Raw genomic sequence first — 12,103 nt, 5'->3', positions numbered from 1 at the left:
TAAAGTTTACAACTCAGCAGCACTTAGTACATTTACAACACTGTGCAACTGTTACCACTATCTAGTTGTATAAAATGTCATCACTCCAGAATGAAATCCTGTGCACATTAAATAATCACTTCCCATTCTTCCAGCTCCAGGCATCAGATCAGATTTGCTGTCTCATTTCTCTCATTGGTTGCAGAAGTCAACAGCTATGGGGAAGAAACTTCATAGCTTAACATTTACTTTTGCCCACTTAAATTCCTATTTGGGGATAGAAATTTTAAAAATGTACTCTATGCATACAATAGGATATTATCCAGCCTTAAAAAAGAAGGAAATCCTGCCATTTCAACAACATGGATGAACCTAAGGACATCATACTAAAGTAAAAAAAGCCAGTCACATAGATAAATATTGCATGATCTCAGTTTAATGTGGAATCTCAAAAAAAAAAAAAAAAGGCAAAACTAACAGTAACAAAGTAAAATGGTGGTTACCAGACCTGGGCACATGTGTGAAAAGGGGAGATTTTAAAAAAATGTATATTGGTAGTGACTAGAGATGGTGAGAGGGGACCATGGAGAAATTACTGTAAATGGGTACAGATTTTCAGCTTTTGCAAAATGAAGAAAGTCTGGAGATAGTGGTTATGGTGTACAAAACAAGAATATTCTTCATACTACTGAAACTTAGACTTAAAAATGGTGAAGATAGTAATTTTTATGTTATGTGTAGTCTATCATAATAAAAATTGAAAAAAATGGGAAAAAAAGGAAAGGAACAATATGTATGTTATGTGAAACTACAAGAGATGTAGAGATCATATCTGAATGTTTCATACAGAAGACTATCATGGAGGACCTGGTATTGAAGGATAGTAGATATGTACTGCAATGTGAAGTATTTTCAGTTCCTACATATATCTCATATTATGATTAATTTAAGGCACAGGTAATATAGCCAATGAAAAATCTCAGAACAACAATGTGTATGAAGAGCACTACTTTATTCAGTTACCCTCTGGAAAGAAGAGACTGTCTAATGTTTGTAACCACCCTCTTCTGCCCTTGCCTCTAGCATACGAATTAAAGTTCTTTCCATTTCTTAGGACCTTGATAAGAAAAAGACCATAAAGAGAATAAGATCCCTACACTTTGACAGGAATTCAGTGACACTTTCTCGAAGCATGACTTCCACCAATGACACCCAGTTCCATCCCCCCTTCTTTCACCTGCTAGGAATCCCAGGACTGGAAACTGTCCACATCTGGATTGCTTTCCCATTCTGTATCGTGTACCTGATTGCCCTCGTGGGGGAACATCACCATTCTTTTTGTGATCAAGACCGAACACAGTCTCCACCAGCACATGTTCTACTTCCTGGCCATGTTGTCTGTGATCGATCTGGGTCTGTCCACATCCACCATCCCCCAAATGCTGGGCATCTTCTGGTTCAAGCTCCAAGAGATCAGCTTTGGGGGCTGCCTTGCTCAAATGTTCTTTATCCACATGTTCACAGGCATGGAGACTGTTCTCCTGGTGGCCATGGCTTATGACCGCTTTGTTGCCATCTGCAACCCTCTCCAGTACACCATGATCCTCACGCATAAAACCATTGGCATCCTGGCCTGTGTTGTTGTTGGAAGAAACTTAATTCTGGTGACTCCGTTCGTGTTTCTCATCCTGAGGCTGCCCTTCTGTGGGCATCACATCATCCCTCATACGTACTGTGAGCACATGGGTCTTGCCCGGTTGGCCTGTGCACCCATCAAGGTCAACATTATCTATGGGCTCATGGTGATTTCCAACATCATTGTGGATGTGATCCTGATTGCCTCCTCCTATGTGCTTATCCTTCAAGCTGTTTTCCGCCTTCCTTCTCGGGACGCCCGACTAAAGGCTCGCAATACCTGTGGTTCTCATGTCTGTGTCATGCTGTGCTTTTACGCACCAGCATTTTTTTCTTTTATGACGCATCGTTTTGGTCGAAACATTCCCCGCTATATCCACATCCTTTTGGCTAATCTATACGTAGTTGTCCCACCTGCCCTGAACCCAGTCATCTATGGAGTCAGGACCAAGCAGATCCGAGAGAGGGTTGTGAAGATATTTGTACAGAAATAAGAGTTCTGTGCCAACACTTGGAAAACATAGGCACATACCACCCACATTTTAATAATCTCACCTCTGTTTTAGATTTTCTTTAGAGTAGGTAGTAGTAGCCAGATTTTTATTTGTTACTGGAATTCCTTTAGAGTTGGCAGATAAGGCAAAGCCACCTTTGCTGCCCACTCTGCTCACCCACCCCATGTAACTGGACAAAGGGAAAGCGCTGATGGAAAAGGAAGGTGTCCTGGAGGCAGCAGTGTTTTTGGAGTAGAATGCCTGATGGGAAAGGGTGAGAACTCTCCCCATTGCTCTGTGTCTTCTCTTTAGCTAAGCTTAGATCCTGAAGGGACACTGATCCAACAATGTCATTCTGTAGATGAAGAAAATAAAGTGCAAGCCATGGCTGAGTGACAATTTTTGAATTAGAACATCTGTTCCATAGATGTATATTCTGCATACTAATCCTCAAGCTTTGTCTTCCTTCTCCAGAGTCATAACTCATTTGCATTTTAATACTCCCTTTCTTGTTCTTGCTGTTATTCTTGCTCCCTTTCTTCTTTCTAATCTGATTCCTCCCATCTCCATCCCTTCCTCCCTCACTCCCTCACTCTTTCTCCCTCCCTCTTCCCCCTGCCTTCTCTCCCTCTCTCTTTATCTCTTTCTATCTCATCGTCACTGTTTCTCCAGTAAACTAAGTATCTGTGACTTGAAGAATGTGCGAGACTACAGCTTAGGATCAAGGATACATGATATTTTCTCACTTGACACTAAGTCATGTTAGATGTCAATAATTGTATGTGTTCTGTGTCTAGTTCCAATTTAATTCTACCTAATAGTTACCTTGTATGGTATATAATTTAGCTTCAGATATACAAGATTTCAGAAAATTTGGAAATAGAAATCAGAATCATTCCTTGGTTAAGCACAAAAGCAGTCTTAATATCAAGTTCAGAACAATCTCAGTATAATTTATTAATCCTGTAGATTTCCTCTACATAGTTCCATTTCTAAACTGCAGTTATAAAGAATGTGGTTTGCTTCAAACTAGATCAAAGGAGCACTGAGCTTTAATTTGTGACTGACCATGGCACTCTTCCTAAGAAATCAGAAGTTTCCATCATATCCTCTGTTTTAGAACCATTCTCTAGTTTTTCATGACAATAAGTGAAATACTCAAAAGCATATCAGGGTGGAATATCAGAAAATCATGCAGATATAGGCAAGAATACAAGGACAGCAACAATACCTATTTCTATTTCTGTAAGTTGGTCAATTTCTCTGAATCTGGGCAGCTCTTGGCCTGAGATTTGACACTGGCAAAGTAAAATTCTTGTGTTCTATAGCACCCTATGAAATTTCCTTCATCCTGGGAGCATGAATAAGTGGTTTGTTTGTTTGTTTAGGTTTTTTTTTTTTTTAACCCTATCTCATGGCCCTAAAATTTTGTGGGAACAAAGTATTTTAATGTTGGAAAGTCACTAAAATTCTCCTAATCTTTCTCTTTTATTTTACAAATAAGAAAACCAAGGTCCAAAGAAAAACAGGAACTTGTGTACATAAAATAAATGTACTTTTAGCATCATTTTGATGTAACAAGAGTATATCACTGATATATACATATCTCTTTGACCACAAACTCTTAGTCTTTTAAGACAATTAAGTTGAATACATTTTATGTGTGTATGTATAGGAGGCTCCACTATTGGTTCCATGTGGAGATATCTAGGAAAGTGGGAGAGAGAGAGCAAGTAGCCTAGGATTGGTATTAGTGATGAGGAAGAGGTGACTACAGAAACTCTAAGTGCAGGAGCAAGTAGAAAAGTTAACAGAGTGACTGAAATTGGTACAGTCCTCACCTGTGTGGTCCATTGGTGGTGAGTGGTAAAGATTGGTCAGTTTCCTGCTCATCCATATCTGTACCACATATAAGCTCACTAAAGACAGAGCTTTTTCTTCTGTCAATCATATGAAAGGAATGTTAAAGTAATATTCTGGTTAAATCTATATATGATATTGGGAAAATTCAGTATAAAAGTAATAGTGTACACAGTGTGGATTGGGGTTTACAATAATGCTGGCCCTGAGATGGATCAAAGCACACTACTTAGACCTCACTCAGCAGAAGCCATGTCTTAGGCTCCCTTCCCAGGGCACCTCTCTGCTTTGGAGTAGCTTCCTCAAAATTTTCTAAGTCCGCTTCTGGTACATGGTGTTAGGGTTCATGATCAAAGGAATGAATGAGACTGATATAAAGCGAAAATCAAACAAAGCTTTATTTCACGCCAAGCATCAAAAATCAAACTGACCAGTCAGGGATGTCTCTTACGAAAAGATGACGACAATGATTCCGACAAGGTCACTCCCAAGAAGGCCGCTCGGGACGAGGCTGCTCTGCAGATGAGGCCACTCCCTGGTTGGAGCCCCTCCCAAGAAGAGGCCACTCCCAAGAAGGCCGCTGCTGGTGAGGTCGCTCCCCGGACAGGGCCGCTCCCAAGAAGAGGCCACTCTGGAAGAAGCCGCTTCCAGGATGAGGCCGCTCCCAATGACAAAGAGGCGATGATGACAGCGACGATGATGAAGAGGACAACACTGATGACACAGACTCTGCTCCCCATGACGCCACTCTGACAAGGCTGCTCCGGCGAGGCCGCTCTGGAGGAAGCCTCTTCCCTGATGATGCTGCTCCCACAGGGCCGCTCACCAAGGAAGCCTCTTCCCAGACAAAGCCGCTCCCCAGAATGACACAGCTCCAGTGAGGCAGCGGCTCAGGGTTCACGGCGAGGTTGCTGGCTTCTAGGCCGTTCCCCACAGCGCCACTGCCGAGGGTCGCGGTGTGTGGGTGGTGCCGCTGGCGTTGGGGCCGCTGGCGTCTTGGTGCTGCAGGCATCTCAGGGCCGCTGGCAGCCCGGGACTGCTGGCGTCAGGACCACTGGCATCTCGGGGCCGCTGGCGTCTCGGGGCCGCTGGCATCTCGGGGCCACAGGTGACAGGACTGCTGGCGTCGGGACCGCTGGCGTTGGGACCGCTGGCATCTTGACTGCTGGCAGCTCGACCGCTGGTGGCTTGGGCCTGCAGGCGTCGGGACCACTGGCGGCTCGGGGCCACCAGTGGCAGAACCGCTGGCGTCTGGGTCGCTGGCGGCTCGGGGCCGCAGGCAGCAGGACCACCAGTGGCGCTTACAGCTCTTACAAGAGCTGTTGCAGCCCCTATAGCTCTTAGAAGAGCTGTTACAGCTCTTCTTTTGCTCCCACGGACTCTTCTGCTGCTGCTGCTCCTGCCGACTCTTCTCCTTCCGCTTCTTCTTCTTCCTTCTTCTTCCTCTGACAGCTCCCCTTCTTCTCCCCTAGACAGCCTCGCAGACCAACCTTTATGGGGGTGGTTGAGCCCCACCCCTACACAGGCAGCCAATTGAATCCCAATTCACCCCAGTGGATATATGCGTGCCCCACCTATTGGACTTCTCCACCCGGCCAGCCCGCCCCTACATCCGGGGTCCACAAGTCAGTTCCTCTGGGAGGGCAGGCCCTTACACATGGGACTGGCTAGGAACAGCAATACTGTTTGGGCAGGGTGCCCTGAGCCTAGACAAAGCACATTTGGACCCAGTCCTGAATTCTCCTCTTTAGAGAATTCTATGACTCTCTTTTTCCTATACTCACCAGCTTGTGAAATCAGTCATTTGCCCTAAGGAGCTCTGTGACCCACATCTTTGGGGTTGTCCTGGGATCTCATGGCTCAGACTTGGTTTCAGTAGAGCGGCTTGGTGATGAGCAGGTAAGATTTTTCTAGAAAAAAGTTTTTGCTCTCATGGAAGTTCATGAGATGGAGCCACCACATTAGTGCTGCCATATTGATTGGATGTGACACTCACTCATCACTTATGTCAGACATAGGAGTTCAGGCCTCTGGTTTAACCAATGGTCCTCTCTTGAACCTTAGGCTTGAGCTACATGTTAAAGCTGCTCACTGACTCCCACCCATCTGTGTTCAACTTATCCTGCTGCCTCATAGCTACAGCACCCAAGCGTGGCAGTGGGAGCAGCAGATATCTTCTACCTCACTGCCTCCCCTACCTTGGCATTGGTAACCAGACTGATCATCCCACCCTCTCCACAAGCTCCACACCACTCATCAGGTATTCCTTCAGAAGTGGTTGCATCTACCTACTCCAGTGGCTTTTGAGACCACTGTTCTACAATGTCACCAGGTACTTTCAATCTATGTCTTATTTTATCTCCAACTGATATGATGACATGCTTTCCTGAGTTAATGTTAAGTGATGTCAGATGAGGTAGGTGCATTCCTTGTATTAAAGAGAGTGCTCTTCTCATTCTGCCCATGTACCTCACCTATACTCCAAGCTGGTGACACTGGGTGAAAGGGAGCAATGTGATCAGAATTGAAAAAGATCACTGTCTAGAACCTTAAAGAGAGTCATTGGAAGCTGCTCTTCATAAGTAGTACAATGTATGATGCAGCATCTGGAGTAGTGGTGCAATCAGCATTAAATAAATGGAATTTGGAAATGCTAGAGGCAAGATAATCTACGTTGTTCTGAAGAACATGGCATTATAAGTAATAACAGTGTTAGTACCTTCTCTCTGTGGCAGGAGATATGAAACGGCAAGACATGGCCTGTTTGACAATTCAAAAAAAAAAAAAAAAGGATAGTTCATGGAACTGAAGAGAAAGAAGAAATAACCTGGAAACTACAAAGACTCTTCATGTACAATGATTGGACAACTACAAGTATATAATTAATTCTCTACCCATTATCCTAAATCTTCACTGTTAAATTATTAATCACATAGATCCATAACTTTTATAATACATTTGTAGTCAAACTGTTAATATATTCAGGAACCCCACAAAAATATTTGTCCAGGCACTACATACAATGTAGGGTAGTCCCTGCATACATTTTTTCATCCAGTCTCAGTGCACCGAATTTCTAACTTTCCTTCTCATTCTTGTGATCTGTGTCAAAGTAATGCTGTGCTGGACCTGGAGCATGGACTCAGTGTCTTGGGAATAATCTGTATGCAGTTTGAGAATTGGTTTGTGTATGAAGCTGTGTGTATATGTGTCTATAAACATGCTTATGTTTGTGTTAAATATGGCATACATTTACTAGTGTCTGCAAGCATTAACCACATTTACACACAGGCTAGTTAATAGCAAATATTTATGACCTAAGAGGAAAAAACATACAAAAGAAAAAAATAATTGAGGAAATGAGAAAATTACAACTCCACATTTAGTTATATTTTATTAGATTAATGCTCCAAGACATTGTTTTTTGTTTTTTTGTTTTTTTTTTGTTTTCAACGTAACAGTATTCATTATTTTTGCACCACAACCAGTGCTCCATGCAATCCGTGCCCTCTACAATACCCACCACCTGGATCCCCCAACCTCCCACCCCCCACCCCTTCAAAACCCTCAGATTGTTTTTTCAGAGTCCATAGTCTCTCATGGTTCACCTCCCCTTCCAATTTCCCTCAACATTGCTGTTTTCTATAAACCTCTTCTGCCCTCCCAGACACTCCTCCTCAGGAATCCTTATGCTTTCTGGGTACTTTACAGAATGTAGAAACCAGTCTAGCTCATTGAATATTAGTGCTTCTTGTCTCTAACTCTGTTATCTATCAGCATCCTAAGAGCAGACATAAATCAGTTACACCTAAAGAGCTAAACATTCATGAAATTTAATCCAGATGCACTATCTTCTCAAATCTGTTCCAACGTTGACCTACTAAGTGGTTTTTAATCCAAAACTCATGATATTTAGACAGAGCTTTGATAATATCTTGGTCCCCCCCTCAAAAAAAAAAAAAAATCCAAAAATAAAACAAAACAAAATTCCAAAAAAATTCCAAATGCTTAGAGACCCTTCTGTATTCCACATGCCAAGTTTTAAGAAAATTCCCAACAGTGTTCCTCAGTGCTTTGTGATTTTTATACTTTTACCAACAAATATGAGAGTTCCAAATGCTACACATTCTCACATTTTGGTCTTTTGGTCTTTTGAAATTTAGCTACTCTAGGGAGTGAGAATCAGTATCTCCTAGGGTCTCAGTCTTCCCTTTTCCCATGATTAATAATGTTGTTCATATAACCAGCACTTACTGACCATTTTTAAATCTTTTGTGAAGTATGTCTTAGTCTTTTCCACCAACTACAAAATTAGCTACTTTGAGACATATTTGAGTATAATTTTAAAGTCTTTGAGAAATTGGAGTTCCAAGGAATAATTGCTTATCTCAAAAGTTAAACAATAAGACCAATAAAATTATATATATAATTATATATGTATAATTATATGTAAATATTATATATAACTATATATACATATATGTTAAATATCATATGTTATGTATTATGTATTGTGTATTATTATATAAAGTGAAATTAAGTTTAAATAGATGAATCTTCAGGAAAATATAGGGCTGCTTATTGGCTATATTGTTAGAGTTTAGGAAAAAATAGTTGGCAAACTTGGGCTAGGCCCCTTATATTACAACAAATGTTAGGCACACTGTGGGGAAACCACAAGGAATAATAAAGATAGTACAGGTGAGGGATATTTACAGTTTCTTGGCCGGAAGACAAGAAGTAGTTCCTGGAATCTAGAGACTCAGAGAGCATTATGAAGAAGGCTACCTGAGAGGAACTCGGATTTATTTTGAAGGAATCACTCATCCCATGATGACTGACAGGTTACCTGTAAGGAGAGAGCAGGTGGAAACCAGAATATCCTGACTTTATTCCTGCCCTACTCTCTCAGATGGCACTTTCCTATATTTTTAACCCAATAAGATACCAAAGGGCAAGAGAGGATATTGATGCAGTGCCTATTTGTGAGTTCTCCAGGATACAGATTATGGAGTTGTCCTGCAGAGGCAGAGAAGACATTCAATAAATTGTCTCACAAAAATAAAGAGCTGGAGGAAAATTCTGAACAAAATCTTGAGAGCCTGCATTCTTATATATTCCCCTTTCAATTTCTGCTCTATATTCTTTTTTCAGGATTATATCTGTGATATTAGATACTGTCTCTTTTTGTTCCCCAGGGTCCCCTTTAGAAGAGATTTGAATTTCCTTTTATCCTTTTAGCAAAACCAAGAGTTATCCAAAATAATGCTGATTTTTAAGAAATCATGTGGACAAATACACTTTGAAATCCAATCTAGTATGTTTCCTTTGAGAGTTAAATTAAAAAAAAAAAAAAGAATCAGGAATGCCTGGGTTAAGTTAAGTGGCTGCCTTCAGCTCAGGTCAAGATCCCGGAGTCCTGGGATCCAGCCCTGCATCCAGCTCCCCGCTCAGCAGGAAGCCTGCTTCTCCCTCTCCCACTCCCCCTTCTTGTGTTCCCCTCCCTTGCTGTGTCTCTCTGTCAAATAAATAAAATCTTTTAAAAAATAAATCATTAAAATTAAAATTAAAATTAAAAAAGGAATGTAATAATCATGTTATTGCCACCCATGTTCTATGTTTGTGTTCCTAGGTATTCTCATATAATCTGAGGATCACAGTGAGATGTAAAGTGTAGTTAAGAGGCCATTAAGCCTCTGATTGGCTAGTAATATAGGATCTGTTGAGGATGGTACTTGTTGGAGGTTATAGATTGCAGATCATCTCTAACCAGAAGGTATCTCTGACCAGAAAACATAGAGCTCTAAAGAGGCAACCCACAGAATGGGAGAAGATATTTGCAAATGACAGTACAGACAAAAGGTTCATATCCAGGATCTGTAAAGAACTCCTCAAACTCAACACACACAAAACAGATAATCATATCAAAAAATGGACAGAAGATATGAACAGACACTTCTCCAATGAAGACATACAAATGGCTATCAGACAAATGAAAAAATGTTCATCATCACTAGCCATCAGGGAGATTCAAATTAAAACCACATTGAGAGGAGACATGATGGCGGGGAAGTAGGAGGAGGTGCCGTTTCAACCTGTACCCTAAAGTGAGCTGATTACCTACCAAAGAACTCCGATCACCCATGAAATCAGCCTGAGATCAGAGTTATACATGTCTGGATCTCTACAGGGGCAGAAGACGCCAGTGGGCAGGTAAAGTGGAGTGGGAATGTCGGACTGATATCGGAAGATAAACAAAGGGGGAGGGAGCCACCAGAGGTGACCGATTGGAAAGTAATAACCCAATATGAGAGTGCCCTGCTTCTGGGGACCAGCATTAACTTGGAGTCTGGTTGAAAGCACTCAAATAGAGCAAAGGATTGCAGGGTGGAAATTGTGGTAATCGGGGTGGTTAGGGATAGGGGCTTAAGTCCCCGGGCCCAGGACAGCCACCCCTGGCGCTGAACCGGAGAGAGTGTGACAGAGAAACCAGGTCTTGGTCCCTGAGCTGCCAGCGCACCCGAGAACGCATCAGGCTCCAGCTCCTGTGAGGGGCTGGGAGCCTCGCCAGATGGCAGAACGCCGCGCCCTGCTATCAGAGCCTGAGACACTTGCACCCCACACCCTCCCCTGGGAGAGGTGCGCCCAGGTGCCAGCCCGGGGCTTTCGGACCCGGAAAGACCAGGCAACCCCAGCCCAGGCCAGTGGGAAAATCTCAGTGTGCGATCGCTGCTTGGAACCTCTCTGGCAGTCTGGAGCTGCCCAGACAGCTGCCGCTGCCGTAGTTTTGGGTACAAGAAGGAGATCCTGCATCCCCAGGAACCGTGACTTGGAGCCTGCTCTGCCAGCAGCTCTGCAGCACCCACAGGGGAGCAAACTGAGGCTTCTCTCTGAGAGGGAGGTCAGGGTGCAGTTTGCTTTCCTCTAAACCTCCAAAAACCATCAAAAGCTGTCAAGGCGAGAGAAAAAAAAAAAAAACAAAAAAACAAAAAAACGAACAAACATAAAAACCTCCAGAGAACAAAAGCCTGAAAAACCGGTTTCCTCAGAGCCCACCCTTTGAGGGGGGGCAGGAGGACTTAACGCAGGGAACATCATTGACTGAAAATCCACGTGGCAGTCCCTTCCCCCAGAAAACCAATCAGTAAAGAAAAAGAAAAAAAGATGACAAGAGAACAACCACCACTACTTCATAGATACAATTTTATTTTAACCCATTCCCACTATTCTGGTTCATTTTTTTAATATAGATAATTTTATATAGATAATTTACCATCACAGTGAGATGTCCAGTACATCAAATTCCATAATAACCTTCTAACCTGAACTTTTTAATACATACACCTGTGTTTTTCTTTTGCTTTTCTATTTTTTTAATTTTTAAAAAAATCTTAGTTTAGTTTAGTCTAGTTTATTCTTTTTTTATTTTTATTTTCTAATATTCATATAGAGTTAAACTTCAAGGTAACCCCCTTTCCCCAATCAATGCTACCCCTATAGGTAAACCAATTTTTAATCCCCCTTTATCTTAGGGAAGTTGAGTCCTTTAACAAAGATATCAAGATACAACCAGGAAGAATAAAAATAAACTTCCTTGCCCACACTGAGAATTTATAACCACTCTTCCATCTTTTTCTTCTGCCAGTGTTTCTGTGTATTTGTGTTTGTCCTGATAGTATATAAATCTTATACTTGGGGTTCTTTTTGACGAGGTTCTTCCTTTTTTTTTTGCTTTTATATATATTTTTTTTTTCTCTTGTCATATACTTTTATCAGTCTTTTTGTTTGTCTGTTTTTGTTTGTATACTTCATAAACCTTACCTTGGGGCCCATTTGGGCTTAGCCTTCTCTTTTATCTTCCCTTATTTTTCCTGTCTCTCTCTCTCTCTTTTTTTCTTTTTCTTTTCTTTTTTCTATCATTTGGGTGGGGAATCCTGATTGCTCAGAAGTGTTCCAGGGTGCACCTTGACTGCAGCACAGTTGATACATCCAGCTACATCCATTCAGTCATCTCTCACCAAAGTGACTAGGATGAGGAATGCCCAACAGAAGAAAAATACAGAGGATGGGCCTTCTGCAACAGAGCTAATGGCTATCGACATAGACAATATGTTGGAAAAGGAATTCAGGCTAGC

The 12,103-nt window shown here is 42.0% G+C and overlaps 1 protein-coding gene across 1 annotated transcript; it reads left to right on the top strand.

Moving 5' to 3' along the window:
* The first annotated feature begins 1,156 nt into the window (after positions 1 to 1,156).
* Positions 1,157 to 2,108, top strand: LOC111159477 (olfactory receptor 52E4-like). The gene is given in 2 exon segments (XM_022521985.1): positions 1,157 to 1,297; positions 1,299 to 2,108. Coding segments are annotated over 2 exon segments (936 nt in total). The 5' UTR covers positions 1,157 to 1,171.
* The last annotated feature ends 9,995 nt before the right edge of the window (positions 2,109 to 12,103 follow it).

Source organism: Enhydra lutris, unplaced genomic scaffold (genome assembly GCF_002288905.1).
Source record: "Enhydra lutris kenyoni isolate GAN:26980312 unplaced genomic scaffold, ASM228890v2 scaffoldscaffold68, whole genome shotgun sequence".
Classification (NCBI taxonomy): domain Eukaryota; kingdom Metazoa; phylum Chordata; class Mammalia; order Carnivora; family Mustelidae; genus Enhydra; species Enhydra lutris.
Note: the sequence above shows the minus strand (reverse complement) of the source record. Positions and strands in the feature narration are given on the sequence as shown.